This window comes from Carassius gibelio, chromosome A19, assembly GCF_023724105.1.
Source record: "Carassius gibelio isolate Cgi1373 ecotype wild population from Czech Republic chromosome A19, carGib1.2-hapl.c, whole genome shotgun sequence".
Lineage (NCBI taxonomy): Eukaryota > Metazoa > Chordata > Actinopteri > Cypriniformes > Cyprinidae > Carassius > Carassius gibelio.
Window position 1 is genome coordinate 14,930,843 of NC_068389.1, and position 21,203 is coordinate 14,952,045.

The 21,203-nt window shown below is 38.9% G+C and overlaps 1 protein-coding gene across 2 annotated transcripts in view; it reads left to right on the forward strand.

The window, feature by feature from the left end:
- The first annotated feature begins 1,000 nt into the window (after nucleotides 1-1,000).
- The window catches only part of LOC127935659 (thrombospondin type-1 domain-containing protein 7A), a 104,685-nt gene continuing 84,482 nt past the window's right edge, over nucleotides 1,001-21,203 (forward strand). For both annotated transcript variants that reach the window (XM_052533741.1, XM_052533743.1), the window contains exon 1: nucleotides 1,001-1,500. In XM_052533741.1, the coding sequence (XP_052389701.1) occupies nucleotides 1,341-1,500 (160 nt within the window). In that variant the 5' untranslated portion in view covers nucleotides 1,001-1,340. The remainder of the gene's footprint in view (nucleotides 1,501-21,203) is intronic.

The following is a 21,203-nucleotide window of genomic DNA, read 5'->3' on the forward strand; positions in this document are numbered from 1 at the left end:
TATATATAAGACAATTCTGATCATTTCCATATCATGTATGCCAGCATTGTCTGGTTTCTGTGGTGAGATGATTATTTATTTTATTATTATTTTTTATTTTATTTTTATTTTTTATTTTTTCCTGTAGATTTCAGCATTTTGTTGTTCAGGTAAATGCACTTATTAATATACCACCAGGAACTGCATTTGAAGAAGAGCTTCTTAAGATTTGAAAACATTTTAATATCATAACTATGTTGTATGCATCCAGGTGTTTTTGCCTATTGTTTTATTATTCTCTTGATATAGTGCTTGTCATATATTACAAAAAAGTAGGCAAATTTATATGAAGGGGTTCATCTTTTTAAATCCCTCTATAATTCTCTTTATACAACAGTTCCTGGAATTTGGTCATAATAGATTGACGACCTAGACTCCTAACGTTTATGGAAAGGTGTGATTCCCCAGTCTGTTTCTGTAATGACTATGGAGACCGTATCTCAAAACACTCATAACACTGCACCCCTTCTATGGTTTGAATATCATCAAGGTCAGAGTGAGCTCACATTAAATATTCATGAGGGGTTTTACTACTCTCATTCGGTTGTTTTTGCCATCCTCTCTCTCTTACTATCCCCAGATTCGGACCCCCTCCCTTCACCTTTTTCTCCTCGCTCTTCTTTCACACTCACGGCGATATCTTTCCTTTGCATCTCTTCATAGCTTTTAGTCCCAGCTGGTGCTATGAATCTAGCAACCAATCCCAAGTCAACACACAAACACCAAATTGATGTGCGTGTTTCTTACATCAGCCCCAAGAACCTAGCCCAAGTTCCTTATTGCTTAAAGAATAGTGTTACCCTTGATAGCAGGGCAAAGTGATAACAGAGAATGATTGCAGGTGCATGCTGGATTAGTAAAGGAGAGCGAGACTGTATGAGTAAGCGCGAGTGAGAGAAGAACAGAGAGGAGGGGGGAAATGGGAGGTGCTGTATCAGCCAGGCTGAGCCAGGACGCAGTAGCCGCACAAGCAGCGTGCTGAGCTGAGGGATCTATTGTTCCTCTAGCTTTTTTTATTTTTTCTCCTCCACTCAGACCTCATTCTTCTCCACTGACCCAGAGAGCACAGCGAATAAGAAATAAAAGGAGGGAAGATAGAGGAGTTAGTGGAGAAAGACAGAGACAAGTGGATTACCCTTTCCTGAAGGAACCGCGTACAGAAGAGTGAGAGGGACAATAGCAGGCACACTTTCCCCTGTGCCGCATCTTCTTGTGCATAAATCTCCTGCTGAGTGTGTGTATCGTGCGGGTCTGTTTGGCCAGACTTGAGCCGTGTGGATCTATCTGGCCAGGCTGAAGCCATGGGGCTGGCCCGCAGGGCAGCAGGAAGAGGGGGCACTTCAGCAGGGGTTCTTGCAACCCTCTTCAGAGTAGCACTGCTCTTTTTTGGGCTATGGGATGTCCGGGATGTCCAGACACAAACAGTCGCCAACACAAAATCCACTTACATCTGGCAAACAGGTATGGCTGTTTTATCTAAGCACAAGTCTGTATACTGAAAATCTTAAATGTTGGTTGGTTTTTCGAGTGTGTTCTGTTGTGCGCAGAGACAGGCTTATGATGAGAAATTGATGCTGACTTCATGCCAGAGTAAAAATAAAAATTGTACCAGTGAAAGTACATTCTTTGGAGGTTACTTTTAATATGCAATAGTATAAGTCATTGTGCATTTAGGATAAATACATTTTATATATAAGTCCCGTCACTTAATTATTGTCAAAGTGGTAAGAATATTCAAGGATATATTGTTGCTAAAGAGTGCTTGATATTTTCAGAATGTGTGGGGTGGTCTTCGGTCCATTGGTAGCTCACCGCACTTTTATGAAAAGTGTAACCCCCATAGTACATCCTGCAAAATAAAAGACATGGCTGATTCTCTAAAGCAAGCATGAACTTAATTTAGAGTGAAGCACATGAATATTCATGCAACAACCGTAGATAAGTAGTGAGCCTTCCTTAAGCAACATGTTCAAAACAACTAGTTGGATGCCTTGAGAATACGTTGCCCACAAGGATTTGTAGATGAATTTTGGAGATTTTTGAAGTACCTGCAGAGTCATGCTCTGGTTTAGATAAGTGTTTGGTGTAATGTAAAGCAGGTGTCTTTTTCTCAGTGCTGTTCGTGGTTTTGTGGTTATATCAGGATGCAGATGTGTCATGTATGGGATATCACCGGCAGTGGAAGTCGGGGGTTGGAATAGGCTAAAGGGGTTGAGTCTATTTTGGGTACTTGGGATGGGGAGCGGCAGGATGGGTTGCTGAAATAGTTCCCCTGGACTGGCCACAGATCAATGGGTCATTTGTCCAGGATCTCAGGCGGGAATGGATGGAGAATCTGTGGATCAATGAAGAGGGTGCAGTGGGGGCCACTGGTGTCCTGCAAGAGTTGATCAATGCACAGCTTCATGGCTGGACAGAATTGAGATCATGCAGGATCAATGGTGAATTATGATCACTCTGGTCTAACTCAGAAGGAGCCTGATCAATGTTTGGGGTGCAAACATCCGGAAAACAAGGTGTTCAATAGATCCATGGATCCAAGAAGTGGGTTTAGATTATTTTAAGAGCACACTATAAAACATCTGATGTTTATCTGACAACTCGATTGATGTGAGCATTCAAAGAGAGGTGGTAAATTTCAATGCTGTTCTGTCTGGCAAAGTGAACGTTACTTTTATTCTAGTATATCGTTACGTTGTTGTTCTTGTCTAGTGCAGTGTCATAGTGGTACTGGGAATATCATGGCAGTGCGGTGCAGTATCCCGCCCCCACTACTGTGACTGAGTGCAGGAGATTAAACATGGGGTGAGGGAGGACAAGCAGATCGGCTGAAGCAAGCTAACCTACATACACCAGAGCCTCACTTTTGCATTTCCCATAAATACATACATAGTAAGTCCTAAAACTGAAAAAGTGTTTGGTAAGTGCTTGACCTCAGAATCCCATGCAATGCCATTTAAGCAAAACTCAAGCTTTCATGGAAATCATCCATCTCCTTCTGTTGTTGTTGTTGTTGTTGTTTTCTTTTGCCATAGTTTTCCTACAATTCACTCAGATTTTTAGTCTTTTGATATGTAGGGAACAAGGTGTTAAAGCGGGAAGAAACTTGTGTAACAGCAATAGCCTATCTTTAGGGCCTATGGGACCAAATCCATGTTTTGATGAGAACACAATGAATTGTGTGTCTATGACAAATGGCCCTGGCAGTGTACATCAGTACAGAGGTTGATGTTCACCAGTCAGCAGAGAGTTTATTGTAGGAAAAACATTGCCTGTAGTTGTGGATGGTCCTACACAAAGAGGACTGAATTTGTTCTGTGGCAGCAATTTTGACACATTTATCACTATGCAAAACATAATTTCATATATAATCAGATAAAATAAATATTTAATATTTTGATACCATGTACCATTACAACACACTGTAACTTGCAGTTCTCAAAATTACCTATTTTTTTTTTTGTTTGTTTTACTGAAACTAGGATACAGAATGACTTTGCTTGTCAGACAACACCGTCAACACCCAATCCACCAACACCATCAACACCAAACCTTGAGTTTCTCTTCATTGTCGCATAAATCTTTCACCTTTTGGGGAAGCTGTGGTCTAATGGTTTGAGAGTTTGACTCCTAACCCTAAGGTTGTGGGTCCTAGTCTCGGGCCGGCAATACCATGACTGAGGTGCCTTTGAGCAAGGCACCGAACCCCCAACTGCTCCCTGGCTGCCCACTGCTCCAGGTGTGTGTTCACTGTGTGTGTGTGTTTGAGTTCACTGCTGTGTGTGTACACTTTGGATGGGTAAAATGCTGAGCACCAATTCTGAGTATGGGTCACCATACTTGGCTGTATGTCATGTCACTTCTGTACTTTCTGTAAATATGTCCATCATGTTTATATATCACTAACCAATTGGGTCTCCCTAAGACTACTCATTTCACATTCAGATGGGTTATTTCTGAAAGGCACAGAAGCAATAAACTCTTTAATTTTAGACTCTTAAGAGTGGATGGAAACCTGCTGTCAATCATCTATTATTTATTCCAGTCCTGAAGGATTTGACAGTTCAGTTTGTTTTTTTACACGTCCCTGTTTTCAGGGCTGTGTGGCTGTATTTGAAGACTCTAGGGAAGTGTCTGGCCCAGTTTATTGCCTTTTATCTTCCAATCTCACACTGTAAACAGTACACCTTTTTAACACCATTGCTGTGAGTGCCATATTGGGATCATGACTTCATTTTGTAGATTTTATTGCAAACAAGTCTCGGGTTTTGATGCTGCTTTTGAATGCTTTCACTTCCAGGGGTTTACATCTGTATGACCGGCACTCTCCGGGGCCTCTATATGGGCCATTCCCTGCCCTACAGCTGCCTGAAATAGTACATTCACACTGATCTTAATCGACAGGGCTGAACTCTCTCCCTGGTCAACATTGTGCCGTACATGTGGGAGAAAGCTATTGAGTCTGGCAGGACCCTTCCCCCATTCACCCCACCCATGCAGTCCAGCAGATGAGATGCCTTTTATTCCCTCTGAATGTGTGAATCTGCCTTTACCGCCCCATTCACTAATGTCCACCCTTCTGATTCCTTCTTTCAGCAACATTCACCTTCTCCTTCAGCATTCTTTTCTTTAGGTTAACCATTGACCCTGTGGTTAAAAGGGTATTGGAAGGGCATGTCAGTGCAGGAGAACATGGGGTATCTATCAGTGGCAGGAGGTCAAGTGTCAACTGGTTAATTTGAACATTTTCACTCAGCCAGACTTCAATACCAAAGATGCCATCTAAGGACTGCGCAGCAAGACTCACTTTAGGCCACTGGATCCTGGGGAAAATGCATCCATGTGCATCTCAGCTTCCTCATTGTGCTCTGATATGGCTAACCATGGAGAAAAAACTGAGATGGAAAACATATGGAAGTGCGCAAACATTCCCTAGGCAATCAAGCTGTAATTATTCCCAGCCATCAGCCTGAATTTTCCATGCCGAGTTAGATGCAACCATTACAAGAAGGGATGAAATGGAGTTATCTTTCGGATTCATCAAGTGCAAAATTGCTGCTGCTTGTCTGGGTACTTGAGTATGGTCCAGCTGCTCACAACAACCTGCATGACAAGTGCCGCCCATCCGCCTCACACAAGAACCTTGTCACGTGGCTGTCATGGTTTTTGTCATCATTTTCCACGCTTCTCTTCTTTAATTGTGTGTATCAGTGTTCTCAGCTCTAGCAGTTTTGCACTAGGTCATCTCCTCCTGCTGCCGTTTGTTGCTTTAGGTTAGCATCTGTGTGCTCCCTTGCTCTTTTCTTCTTCTTTCATTCTGGAGAGCAAGGGGAGAATCCTGAGGAGTTCCTGCCGAAAGATGACAAAAGACAAGACTGACAGTGTGATTTGTTCCACTTGCCCCCTTCTCTCTTTCCCTTTTCTTTTGCTCACACATGCACGCTTGCACCTCATTAGTTTGCTAAGAATGGATTGCTGCCTGCATGTGTGTGGGGGAGCGGTTGTAATTACCTGGGTGTGTGGCGCAAACCCTTTTGTCATATCTAAAGGCAGTTTTCTCTCACAAGATGCTGAGAAGGCATTATTTTGTTATTTTGTTATTTTTTTTACTGACAAATTTGTATTCCTTAGACATTGCATTTATTTAGATAGTCCATATCACCAAAGAAACTGATGATGGTTTGGAAAATTAATTCAAAATACTTAGAAGTACTAAACACATTAGCGGAATGGCACAATGTATTCCTGTTTTTTTTTTTTTTTTTTTTTTTTTTCATTTACTATAGCTCACGTTCCTGCAGTAAGCTGCTTAGCTTTCCTGAAACGTGCAAAGGGATTGCACTTATTGTGTTAAACCGCTTTAAATCAACACCTGAGTCATACACTTCCTATCCAATGCCATCTTTAGAAGGCCATTCTACTAATAATAATAAAAAAAATAAATAATCTGATTTGTGTCTTTTGTTCTCCCACCCATATGCATACATGTAATACACACTTTCACTATGAAAATATATATTTCCTATTGAGGAAAGTTGTGGTTGACATGGAATTGCACAGTTCTTATGTCACTTGGTCGCTTTCTCATCCCGTACCTTTTTTTTTTTTTTCTCTATCTGTTATGTCTTAGACACACACTTGAATGCCAAGCTTGTCTCTGAGGGGCTGAACTGAGCAGTGCCATACTTTACTGCACAGTGACTTTTCTGATGGAGATATAAATAGCAGACAGGTTGAGCCATGCAGCAGCTGAGCTCCAGCTCTAGATTTGTGCTACAGGCGCTAATAGGAGAGATCCTGGTGGAGGTGCGAGTGAAAGATGGAGACTAAACAAGAACAAAAAGACTGTTTGTCATCTTAGTTGATTCTTTGCTGGTGCGCTAAATTTTCACAGCGCGCTTGGATAAACGCATTTGAGCAGATGATCGCTGTCTCGCACACAATAAAACACCTGCAGCTTTTGGCATGGGCGGCACAAGTTGGCAATTAAGCAGAAACTAAATAATACCTCTCTGATAGGTAACCTCACGGTTTAGTCTGATTTTAATTATAGTAGCAGACGAAAAAAAAATCATTATGGATGAATGAGAATTTCTTCATTAACGATCCTCACACACCCAGTTACAATGAATTAACACACACATGCACGCACACAAACTGCACCTGGTTCACCACTGAGAGTCTGATGTGAAAGCTGAGTGTAATAAGTGAGTTTGGGTGTTAGTGGGGCTTTCTTGTCTGTCTAATCAGCTAACCATAATCTGACTTGGCCTTTTAGAATCCATGAAGCGTTAAGATCAAATGCCAAGTTAAGTGGCGAATCTGAAAAGTATCAAGCTAGCTTATGAAAATTGTGAGTGTTAAAAAGCTGTATCCTTCTCAGAAGACTTCTCTCTGTGTGTGAGCATTTATTTTACCAAAATTCAAGGTTTGCACCCCCCCCCCCATTTGGCTTCAACCTTTATCAAGTCTTTATGATTTCAAAAAGAAGAAGAAGAAGAAAAAAAAAAAACAAATGCAAGAAATATTAGCTGAAGTAGCAGTGAGTTGATGTTGAAAGGTTAGCATCTCTCCACTCCAGTGGCAACTTGTCAAGTATCTACTTATTCTGCCACCCACTCAGCACCTTTTATTTTCACATCCACACATTCCATTCTTATTTTCACCTCTTTTATACTTAACATACAAATGTGTCATTTATAGTGGGGATGGGTGGGACGTGTCCTCATCACTTTTTATCAAGGCAGATTTTGTTCACAATGCTTTATGAAATTTCTTCCAACAAAGGAAGAAAACAAACAAACAAAAAATAAAACTTTTCCATTTGTAGAGTTAGAGTTTATGATATTTTGTGTTGTCAGTTGTGATTTGGCTGTAATTTATGTTTTTAAGTTGTTGTTGCGGTTGTCATCAGCAGCACAAAGCGAAAGTGTTTTTATTTTTCTATTATTTTTATAATCATTGCATGTCTCCAACAAAATAGAGGGGTTGAAATTTGGGCTGCGCTTACAGGTATTTATTCTGTCAAAAGAACACACACACACACACAAAACAAAAATACTTCTGTTTGCTCTTCTTTTGGGAGCTTAAAATAGATAATTTTCTGGGAAATAAAAGCGAGAACACTAACATTGGTGAAAAGGGAGAGAACATTTTATCGGTGTAATTTTTCATGGCCAGGTCTGCAGGGCTTACTTTAAGTGAGTTACCAGGGACCCTCAATTTATCATAGTTACGCCGCGCATTCAGTCAGTCCCAGATGGAACTGCCCCCAGACTTCCATTTTCCCACAATGCATCATTACACAGTGCCTACTTCGTTTGTTCAATTGCTTGTTTTGTATTCAGGGGCTGAAAGTATCCTGAAAGTGAAACTCTCTAATGTAAATGTATGTAAAATGATTGTGTGAGACCCTCTGCTTGTAACAACATACTTTAGTACAACCTGAGGATCTTGTGAGCCTCGTGTGGCAGGCAGTATTGCAAGTTTTTAGAATACTTCACTGAGAATGATAGTGCTTCAGTCACATTTACTATGCAAACTCCTCCATATAATGCTGTCAGCATGTGAATGGTTATGAGAGATGAATGTGTCTTGACAAATAAATCTGGAGGAAAATTATGTTATAGTTTCAGAATGGTTCAATTATTGGGATTTCACAGTAATCCAACCAGCTCCTGGTCTTTATACCAATGCTTTCACACATATACACACACTGCACCTTGTCTAGTTTATATTGCATTTTAAATATAATATTAAGTCTCTAAAAATTACATAAAGATGTCATATTTAAAGTACAGGAATGAGAGAATGTTTGCCATAATCTAAATGGCAAGGCTTTAGACTAAGTCTGGCATTACTCATATGTGGATGCTTGATGGTTTATAGATGATGTTATTCAAAAACATAATTTAGAGCATCCTAGATAGATTTGGAAATTACCCTATTGAACTATGCCATGATGTATACTATATTTGTATTGCAAGACACTATGCCTTGAATAATTCTGAAAATGGAAATATCAAAACGTTATAAAGAGTTGGGTATACATAATAATTTTCCCATAGGCACACATGGATGTTTCCATGATTTTCTCATAATCTTGTTTGCTGTATTGCGTATTTGGGATTGTTTGCAATGCCCAACGCCTCATCCACAGCTGTGGCAGCACACAGAGCAGCCCATGGATGATTCATGACTCACATTTGTCCTGTTAAATATGCTTTGTTGGAGAGTTTTCCACTCACAACATGGAGTAGTTGTACATCAGATCATTTTTATAGTGCTTCTACCAGCAAAAAAATAAAAATAAAATAAAAAACACATTTGGAGGTTTTAGTTTTGGTCTCTACTGTTAATTAATTGCACAGTCCAATCCATCCTGTCAGGCAAATAGCAGTGCACCTTCTCCAGTTTGCCAGGTCATAAATTTAATTTGTGATATTTTCAATATATTTGAATGCATACATTCCATTGAACATAAAATCTTTGGGTTATTGCCGTTGAATATGCTTTTGTCAAACCTGGTTGTATTTGCTGTATAATTCCAAATGTGATATCTAAAGATTTCAGAAGGTTGATGGAATTGCTACACAACAGCAATGTTTTGATGGTGAGATTATGTATTTCTTTCAAGTAGGGATAACTGCAACCTGGTGTAGTAGGTGTGTGGAAAGATTTGGGTGTGCTGAAAGGTAGGGGGCATGGATACAGTTATTTCTAATTGGTTAGGGTTAGGGGTTAGTTTCTGTTGTAGCATTCACCTTTCGGCAAGCCACCTTTTGTCACACCAATTACTCCCACCTGCAGCAACAACTGACTCGTTGATTTTGACACCACCCTGCCACAAAGACAAAACATGGTAACCTGGAACTCACAGGAAATGAGAATATAGCTTATTTTAATAGATTTGAGATAGAATTTTAACACATTTCCAATTAGTCTGAGCGAAATAAAGAGGAACGGTTTTGTCACAGGACTGATTATAGTCTGAGAAGCATTTTTGCTAATAACTTAGTTAAATGTGTTGCCAGTGCGTTTGTTTGACAGTGCCATGCACCTTCTCCATCTGTCTCATCTGCTCCCTTCTTTTTTGCTGTCCTCTGCAGACATCTGCCTTTCCACTTCATTTCCCCACCAGTCCTTCTGCAGTCACCCTCTATTCCAGACTGAATGTTGTTTTGCTGCAGATGTTGTCTGGAAAAGTTTCCAAGAAACTACTGAACTGAGACGTGTTTCAGTTTTCAGCGACGCGATGGAACAGGTTTAATGAAATCTGAAGTTATGTTCTGACAACACTCGTATAATCAATAGGGGGAATGCTGGGCATATGTAGCCTTTACGAATTGAGGTTTATGTCCCTTTACCAAGGTTATTTAGCCCAGTTATTAATTCCTGGAAACCTTTGTCAACTTTTGCGGCCTAGTTGATTGTTTTCATAAATGAAGTCACCATGGTCTGTACAGTGCCTTTATCTTTAAAGTGCTGTAGTTTGTTATCTGTTGAATGTCCCGGCAAACATGACAAAGGCAATTGTTTTGCATTACTTTCTCTCCTGCTCTTTGAACAAAAAGGCATTCAGGTGTAGCTTTGAATTGATGAGATTTATCACTTGTGGTGGGAGGAGCACAAGACAGACACAGTGGGCGCGGTGTCAGTCTTCGGAGAGGCTTGTATTAACAGAAAAATCTAATAAAACTGGATAAAGGTAGCCAAAGGGGAAAGTGTCCAAAACAACAAGGAATTTGGTGTCCTCGTTGTGCTGTGGGGTTCGTGTGGAACGGGCAGCATTCATGAAAGAAGGGTCCAGGTAAAGGGCGGAGTCTGGCAGCCGCACACGCTCCCCCTTCGGTCCGGGGCGCGAGGAGTGGCAGCTTCCTCTAGTGGCCGCATCACTCTCGTTGACCGCGGCATTGGCAGGGGATGGACGGCCCGGCATCCTGGCCCGTTGGCCATGTAAACGGGTACAGTTCTCATCCGGATTGCGGTTCCGGCATCTCACGTCTCTGGTGGCGTGGGAGTCCCTCAATGCACCATTCCTGGACCCATGAGGACACCAGTGTGCATGCACAGGGAAAAGACCAGTCTCCCGAGGAGAGGCGCGTTGGGCTTTTAAACAGCGGCGGGTGATGAGGCTCCATTTCCTTCAGGTGTGCCCCATCACACGCCGCCAGCCCTGACTCGTCCAGCACCCCTCCTCTCACACACCCACTCCTGTCAAGAGCCTATTTAAGGGCGGTAATTTAGGACGGGGACCGATGATAATCAGGGAGGAGGCAGTGGACTCATCACATTCCCTCTCCCAAGCGACATCCCCATCATCAGGGCGCCGCCCACAAGGGAGTGCTACCATCCTCAACCAGGCTCCAAACAGTCGGAGTGGGCAGGCAGGGAGGGGATTCCTCTCCGCGCAGTCCTCCCTCTCGCAGCACACCGGAACAGGGACAGAGAAACCGGGTTTTAGTCGATAGCGTCACCCAACCACAGGGTAAAAATGACAATAAAAGAGAAGTTTTTTACCCCTTTTGTGGTTGGGAGGCTTTCTCCGTCGTTCCTCCATCCCAGTCCGGGTTTTCGCAAATGTTTGCAAGCAAAGAGGGAGTGACGTCATCAGGTGTTTCCCAACTGCGCTGTCTAGGCTCTGCCTTGCCCGCATTCTCCTCCACTGTGGCGGGAGAAGCACAAGACAGACACAGTGGGCATGGCTTTGGGCCTCGGAGAGGGTGTTTGTTAACAGAAAAACCTAATAAAACAGGGGCTTAAGGTGGCCCAAGGGGAAAAGTGTCCAAAACAACAGGGAATCTGGTGTCCTCATTGTGCTGCGGGGTTCATGTGTGACGGGCATTGTTCATGGAGGAAGGGTCCAGGTAAGGGGCGGAGTCCGGCGGTGGCACACGCTCCCCTCTTCGGTCCGGGGCACGGGGGTGTCAGCTTCCTCTAGGGAAGAAGACCGGTCTCCCGAGGAGGCAGCTGACTCGTCACACACTATACACACTTAAATGTCAGACATTTGTTGTCATTGAATTGCATTTGCTGAGTGAATTCAAGCTCTTTTCCGCGAAAGTATAATCAGTCATGACACGCAGCAGGTTGGCTTCAGTCCATTCAGGAACTTGATTGCTCAACTGTGTGTTGTTCTACTCCCATCACATTTCCTCAAGAGCAGCACTGGATGAGTCTCTTCAGATCTGATCATCAGCATTCAGTAAGTGTTTGTGTGTGATAGATGCAAGTCACTCTACGTAGTGCCCCTGCCAGCTGTGAGGCACAGAATGACGGGAATTGTGAGGTGATTCATGTATATGTTGGAGAGTTACACATTCATGTGCTAGCTGATATGGCAGTTGTTTTGGCTAGTTTTCGATAATAGCTTTTGGTTACTCACTTTATGACACATGTTCTGTTTGCTGTCAGCTATGATTGATTTATTCTGCGAGTATAAGAGTAAGATATGTTAGCGAGTAGTGTTTGTCTGACAAAATTTGTAGTTTTTGTTTTGTGTTTGTTTTTGATTCTATTCTGTTCCATTGGTGTCAATGTTGTTTCTATAAAATAAAACCCTTTACTCATCTTTCTTTTTTTTCTTTTTTTTTTTCGCGGGAGTGGGGAAAAAATAATGTGCTTTTACATTTGAACTAATATTAAGGTACAATTTTTACAATTTATTTAATTAATGGATATTATATTTTTGCCATGTCATTCAGGGCTGTAGAATATACACAAATCGGCTGCAAACTCTATGGGCGCCGCCATCTTGCCTGCCGCCATTATTGCGTGCCTGCGAAGTGTGACGGTGTGACATTTGCCGGTGCCCTCCAATAACATTTCAATGAAAGCGGATCCTGCTCATAAAAGAAAATGTCTGGTGAAAGGGAACATTGGGTAGATGATGTCAGGCAGTGGCCAAAAGTTACTGATGAAGGTAATTTATTGACAACATAATGGAATAATGTAAAAATATGAAATGTTAATAAGAAGTGTATTAATTTATGACCACAACTGAACACTCTCATTACAAGCTGTGTTGCTAATATGTTCACAAGTTTCAAATAATTATAAGGCCATCCTTAAAAATATTCTTGTTTGCCAATAACTTGACCGACCCAATTAATAATTTTTCCCCTTTTAGTCCGACCGACTTGCCGACTGTAATTGCGATAGGACCACAGTCTATGGTTAAGACCCACAGATTGTTTTTTTACTGTCACTGGACAGCATACGTACTAAACATATATATAAAAATAACTTTTTGTACAGCTTGAGCTAACATCTGCTACAGCTGCCTATGGGACCAACACGCTACTTCTGCTACTTCCTTAGCAGCAAAGGCACGCAGTAATGGCGGCGCTACTTTACTTCCGTGTTTCGCCGGATTTGTCTATACCGGAATAGATGTGTCATAAAAAGACAAACATCCGTAAACTGCTGGAATCATTGAATTATTAGGGCCTAGTGCACTGATGGTGTGAGGAACCTATTGGAATTGCTCCGTTTCTTCTGCTTCTCAGAAATGAATCACATTTTTGAGGGCCTTAACATTTTCGAAAACTCATGAAACTTTGAACTTTTTAGAAGTAGTGGAAATTTACATCTGATATGGGTTTCAGAAGTGTGTGTGTGACAAAATGGCTCAATAGCGCCACCTATGCACTTTCAACAAAATGCCCCTCCAGGTATGTTTCTTGTATATACATGGAATTTGGTAGATACATGTAATGTACTTATACCTACAAAATAGGCTCTTGGAGCAAAATGCGAGACTCAACAGCAAGTCGGTTATTTTGAATTTTCCGAGGCAAATGTTTTTGCCATTTTCAGGCATTGTTTTTTAGGAACTCCACCTAAAGGCTTAATTAGATCAACACCAGATTTGGTCAGTTTAATGTAAATCTCTTTATGATGTTACATTGCAAAACATTTAACATTTAAGTCCACCGGGTGGAGGTGGATGCGGGTGTGAGGGCCCTTTCAATGTTGCTTGCAGCTTTAATTAAATTTCTGTTTCATTATTTTTATCTTCATTTACAAATGTATGGTAACACGCATATTAGCATATTGGCATACAAGCATATTACTAGCATATTGGCCACTTATAAAATGCATATCCTACATGACCATATTTTACATCCTTAATTCTACCCAATGTCTAATTTTAATGACTAACTTACTAACTATTAATAAGCAGTAATTAGGAGTTTGCAAAAATTGTAGTTAATAGTAAGAATTGGACCTTAAAATTAAATTCAACCATATTTATTTATTTATTTATTTATTTTCACATTTGAAGTTGTTCCTCATTACATGCACTGCATTTTACAAAACATAATAAATAAATAAACCAAAAAAAAAAACACTTTTTGAAAAAGAACATTGTGGTGTAATACGGATGGTTAAATTCAAAGTGATGGAGATTATTAAACACCATTTCAGTCAGAGCCTTTCACAACAGAACAAAATAATCTAGAAGCTTGTTATAAATGTTTGGTACATAGAGGGAGCAATCAGCAGAGAGAAGTGGACCGCGCTCACTAAACACCCACCATCCAGTGTTCGTCACTCTCATTACAGTGGGACACAATAAAACAGCCCTTCCTTTTGCCTTTGGTTCTCTCCATGCCACCAACTACAATTCCAGCTGTCCTTCATTTTAATGGAACAGCACGGACAGCCCAACAAAAATTAAGTCTACATACTACATCAAATCTCTCATTTTGGAATTTATTTTTTTCATGTGTGAGTGTGTAAGTCAAGATTTTTGGTGGAATGGACTTTGTGAGAACTATCTTTGGATCTTTTTTTCTTTTTTGATGAATGATGATCTACACTGTAAAAAGATATCCATAAAATATACGATAAAAAAAATGACAGCTGTGGTTGCCAGAATTATACCGTAAAAAAATACGGTAGCACCATTTTAGGTTGAAAGGTTTTACCTTAAATTGACCATAATTTGACTGATACAATGTTGATATACCAACTTATTGAAGGACTGAAATCTGTTTTGCACCTTTGTTATACACTAATCATCAAAAGCAGTTGGTGATGAGAAAGTAACGTGAGGAAACAAAGCACATCACAAACCGCTTTTAAATAATACAGTACATAGAAGGTGCACAGTGTAATTCAGACAAGCACTAAACACCATCATGGTGAGACTCTTCAAACTGAAATAGCCAATAAACATTAATTTAACAACATTATGTAACATATAACCCTAATAATCATAACAGATCAGAAAAAATAAACGAATAAACATAGTTATTTCAAATAAAAAAAACATCAAATTCAAACAAAATTTGAAATGCAACACAGAGAATTCTGGGAACCGTCAGTTTACAGTTTTTCCCTGTAAGTTGTACAGGACATTACCACTAACCATTCAACAGGTTTGTACTGGAGCATTTTCACAGGTTTTTTACTGTTAAAATCCAACCTTCTATGCACACCTTGGCAATATAATCACCATTGGCTAGTCAAATTTTTAGTTTACTCGCCAGACTGATATATATATATATATATATATATATATATATATATTCCAATCAGCTTATCTTTGTAAAATGGCACAACTTCTTAAATCTTAGCTTCTTAATCAGTCAGTCAGGCATTTTATTATGGTATTAAGCACTGTTTAATGATAGAACTTTAGTGATTAGAACTAAAACTTGATATCCATGTATATCATTTTAACTGAAATTAAGACTGGTATTGATGCTTTAGATGTTTTTGGTCATTGAGGGTTTCTGTAAAAAAAAAAAAAAAAAATAGTAATAGATCATATTAATTATTATTAAAAGATAATACTACTACTAATTCTACTACCATACTATCAATATACAATGCACTATGGATTGATGAGCTGCTGGGTTCATGAATATTAATCACGTTGTCTGCGTTCGGTTGAAGTGATTTGCTGAAATCAAAACAGGGATGTAATAGTTGTGCGCCAGCCAATGAAATTGCCATTTGTGTATTAGCTCCGCCCACTACCAGCAAAACCCACTTCCCACCACCCATCTTCTGCTTGTTCGAAAAAGTTTGAAATAATTCTAAATGAACTCCATTGTTTTGACAGGAAAATACAACAAATAATATAGTTTATCTGTAGCACGTCGATTCAGCATGGTAAGACTCTCGCTCTCATGTGGGAGAAACAGCACTATCAGCAAAGCGACGGGAAGTCGTGCGCCTTCACAAAGAGTTTACAGAGAGTCGAATACAGGTGTGCTGTGCATCCATTGAGATGAACTGAAAAGGACAGATCACTTGATGGAGAGAGAACTCCACGAGTGAAAATATATCTGTGCTAATCTTATAATAGCCTTTAACACATACACTGGCGAGTAAAATCTAAGAATTTATTAGCCAATGGTTAACAATACAAATAATTTAGTCACCCAGAGTAAAATTTTGTCACTTATGCTAGTGATTTACTTACAATGTAGATGGTTAAAATCACAGTATTTTTTTTTTTTTTACAGTGTATTCTGTGCCACTCAAACAAGATAAAGAGGTTATTCTCTAGGATTCCTCTGAAGTCAAGCTCTTTCATACATTGACCAACACCAAAATGTTTATTTAATTGTTTTAAATGTTTAATTTTTTCATTTTTATTTTTTATTTTATTTGTTTATTTATTTATTTATTTATGTTGGTGTAACATTTATAGAAATTTTGACCGGAACAGACTCTTTTTGTTTTGTCTGATGATGATAATAATAATAATAATAATTCAAATACTTATTATTTTAGTAGTAGTAGTAGTAGTAGTAGTAAAAGGATAATATTTATATTATTCTATAATAAGTTAATATAATGAATATAATTAATAATAAGAGTTAAAATAATTATAAATGAAATAATGTATTACTTTGTTTTCAAACAAAGAAGTTTTTTTACCATCACAATTAATCAAAAAATTATAAATTATTTTGTCTTCTTGAAAAATGGTATACTTTTAATTTAGAAAAGACAATTTATCATTGATACAGGGATTTTAAAAACCATTCTAGAAAATCGAGTCATTCTAAATCCTTAAGATAATGAATTTGAGTGATCAAAATAGTTGTGTGTGTGGTGTTTTCTGCATTTTCCAAGTTGCATTAATAAAGCTTCATAAACCTTTTTTATCAGAAATTATATTAAGTTCATAATATTTTTATACTATATTTTAATAAGAAATTATTTAGCACCAATATATATTGTACTTCCCCACAGTGAATGATAAAATGTCATTGTTTTGTGTGAGTGTGTGTGTGTGTGTGTTATGTAGGTATATTAAAATCTGTCGACAAATGGCATTTCTTTGTTCTTTACTAAGATACAAAGATGAAAGAGTTTCACACTGGTCTAAATGCAGTTTAGAAAGCTTATATCATTTTTATTGTTCAGAGGTCAAAAAATATGTGAAAAAAAGTGCAAGTGCAACATTTTGGGGCATTTAACTTTCCTCTGTGCCTCATTTGTTCCTTACCTAACAATTCTTTATTTAACAAATTCCCCTCTCCTTGTTTAATTTTAAATGATTGTGAATGGTGGGGTTTTGTTTATATGAGGTACACAGCTGGCTCTTGAGTAGTGCTCATTATTGCCTGTGTTTTTATTGCTGGCGTACTAAGTACTTCACATTGACTGTTGAAACACTGCCCAGCTTATTGCCCTCCTCTTATCTCCTTCATATTACTAAATGAAGTGTGTGATTCAGTTGTTGTTGATTGCACTTCTTTAAGCTTGAAAAATACATTTAACTCTTGTGGTCCAATGAAGCAGCTGCATGGCTGGTAGCTATTCTTCTGGTTGACTCAAAAGTTACATTATTTTGTGAAGGCTTTGTGCTCTTATTTAGTGTGTGGCTTTGCTTATTTGTCCATCCGCTTTATAGCCATGTGACTCTGAGAGGTCAAAGGAAATGTCAACACTGTGAGGAAGCCTCTGCTACTTATTTGATGGTATCCTAAAAGGAAATGGTTGTAGAATTGTTCAGTATACAGGATTTTTGTTTTGATTTCATTGCAGGATATAGTGATATGAATGATCATAACATTAAGATTTTAAACAAATACGAAATAGAGAGTTAGAAAGTATGTGATAACCTTATAAAATAGTCCCATAGTCTCCAAATGTAAGTAGGATACTGGGGGTGGGTGGGTGTGTGCTTGCTGAGGTTGGTTTTAGCTGTCATTCATCCCTTTTTTTAGAAATGGTTCTGCTCAAAACTATGATCAACGGCAAAAATATCTTCCATTTTAACCTTGTTTTTTGGACCATTAAGTCTCAAAGTTGTTTCCCAGATCTTCAAAATTGAATTGAAATTGAATTGAAAATTGAATTGAATCCCAGATCTTCAAAATGTGTAATGTTTGCAGAGTGTTGGTAGTTCTTTTCATGTGAGAAGTCGTCTAATTTGAATGTTTAGTTGTGCTCTTACATATGCAGACTCATGCAGAGTAATCCAAGTACAGACTCCACAAGTTCCCAACAGCAATGGAAAAGATATCACTAGAATTGAATTATCACCCAGTTAACACCCTCTGACCATATGAACACAACTCACTATGAGTGGACTCTGAGTGTGTTTCAAACCTCAGAGGAGAGCTGGGATTCTGTCTGTCTCTCCTCTCCTGCTCTCACTCAACTCTTTGATCTTGGGATGACATACAGTTGAACACACCTCAATGAGGCTTTTACCATAAATTGCATCCAGCCACAGCAATTCAGGAATGCTCATGAGTGCACCACCTCCTCTCCATTTCACCACCTGTAGCTGATGTAAAATATATCCCCGATGAGTGTGCATCATGAATGAAGTGTCTAGAAAAAAAACTTTTTATTTTCCAAAAACATCTGTCTATCTGACTGACTGCTGTTCTTTCTATCATTCTGTCTAAATTGAAAGTCATATAAGGGCCTTTTCACAACTCAGGAACCTTTTCATATTACCAGAGCTAATTTTGGAACTACCCACTTTTGGGGTTTTCGTCCTGCTGGAACTGTGTGTGATTTTAGTACCGGACTGCCTTTTTTCGAGAACCAAATTAGCTCCTGCTCCGTAGCAGGGTGTAACCAGCACAACTGGTACTATCAATGATGTAGGAAGACACTGATTTGCCAGACGTGTTCAAAAATGCCATGTGACATACTGTAAACATTGTCAACTTATTTCACAAATTTGATGAACAGTGATAAATATACGTGGCACTAATAAATGTAGCACTGCCAGTTGTTGTTCGAGATTCTTAATCCTCCTTTCCATTCTTTCAACTGCTTTATGTATACTTTGTATATTATTGTGAAATCCTTGAGACACAACAAAAACACGGATCATAGCGTCCTCCATTCTCCTGTTGTTAATGTTATTCTTCTTTGTTAAATCTGTTGAACGTCGTGCACAAATAACATTGTTGACGACCAGCTTACGTCAGATCCTAGTACACGTGGTCAGTGCGAATGCAACCCTTTAAATGGTACTGGGAAATAGTTCACGCAAAATCGATTCAAAACCCATTTCTTGAAAGTGACAGTGACGTGACATTCAGCCAAGTATGGTGACCCATACTCAGAATTTGTGGTCTGCATTTAACCCATCCGAAGTGCACACACACAGAGCAGTGAACACACACACACACACTGTGAATACACACCCGGAGCAGTGGGCAGCCATTTATGCTGCAGCGCCCGGGGAGCAGTTGGGGGTTCGATGCCTTGCTCAAGGGCACCTAAGTCGTGGTATTGAAGGTGGAGAGAGAACTGTACATGCACTCACAATTCCTGCTGGCCCGGGACTCGAACTCACAACCTTTCGATTGGGAGTCCGACTCTCTAACCATTAGGCCACAACTTTCTTTAGTACTGTACATTTAGTTCTGGAACTAAAGTGGTGCGAAAGGCCCTGTAGATAGTGTATGTGGATAGATGGTGCCTTAATGATCGTCTTGTGTCTGATTGACAATCCCTGCATTCATTTTCCAGTGGGAAATTAAGAATTTTGTTGTTCCAGCAGCAAAGGGATGGATTAAGGCCATAAGTTCTGAAATTAAATGTCTGACAAGTGCATACTTTTATCCATGCATTGTATTTCAATCAATCCTTGAGCAATTCAATGCCATATAATTGCACCCATTGATGTTAATTGGATAGAAATAGGAACTCAGAATAGCAGTAATTGAGAAAAAGACAATAACAAGGTGATTATGAGGCACTCATTTGCATATTAAGGACATGCTATTGTATGTTTAAAAATCCTAGAGAATTCAGCAGTGTGTTGTGTTAAAGAGGATACTGAAACATAATCTTGACTATTCACTTTGATATTCTTTGTTTTATTGCCCTGTCTGCCACTTCCATTAGGGTCAGTGAACCATTGTAACTTGAGGCGGCAGAAGCTATTTCCCTTTTCAGGACATGAAATGACACTCCAGCATTAAATATTAACATTGGTTATTTCCTGACTGTCACAGTGGCCCCTTTAAAACCAATTTGTCCAAGCATGAGTTTGTCATCGAATCCCGATAGTGTCAAAAATACTCTCGGGCTGAATGCAAAAAAGATGTCTCGGAACCTGCTCTCAGCCAATATTAGAGATAGCATGTCGTCGCTTCATGCATTGTGAGAAGAGATACGGTAATCGGATGAAAAAAGTATGTGACTTGTCATGCTTGACGTTATTGCTATTCAAACAGCTCTTTAATAAAAACTGTGTCCATCTTTTAATAGTTGGAGAGAACATGTAAGTGATTTCTTGCCAGCTGTTTATCTCCAGTTCACTTTTTTTTTTCTTTTTTTTTTTTTTTTATTATTATTGTTATTATTATTTTATCATTATTATAGCTTGAAACATATTATACTTATTGAACATTCCAGGCTTAATTGGCATCTCAGTGTCTGGTTCATTTTAATACTTTACAGAACATGGTTTGCTCGTTTTTATTTAAACATTCACTTAGGCGTTCTACAGAAAAAAGAAAAAAAAAACCTTCATGAGGGGCTGGTGGACATCGGTTGCACCATTCTTCCAAAAATCGGTTACTGAACATGAAAAGGTTACAGCATATTAAAGACTCTGGTTGAAAGGAATATCTGTTGGAAAACAGATATTTGCCTTTTATAGAGATCTAAAATATACCCCATATTCATGACATTTTATTGAGATGCAATAATTAGAACGAATATAGATAGATCCATACATCCATCATCTATCTATTTATCTATCTATTCTATGTTATGTAATAAATATTTTTTTTATACACTTATACAGATGATGATTCTTTTAACAATAGTAACAAACACATACTACTACTGCTAGTACTACTGTTGTTGTTGTTAATATTATTATTAATAAAAGGAGGACACCTAAAAAGAAATACATGGTATATTTTAAATTATTTTTTAAATAATGGGTGTTTTTATCAAGATGAAGCAAACATCTATTTCTAAATGCCGAAGCATTCATGTGTAGATAAATCATGAGATTGCTCAATGAGATTGCATTTATGTAATTACCTTTATTTAAAGACTGATTGGGTTCTTTGCTCACTGACTAGACAAGATGTAAACATTCAATTACATCCCACTTTTCATGGGTTGTTTAATGATATGGAATAGGTAAAATAAACAAATCGGGTTATATTATACCCCCACCACACACACACACACACACACACAACAAT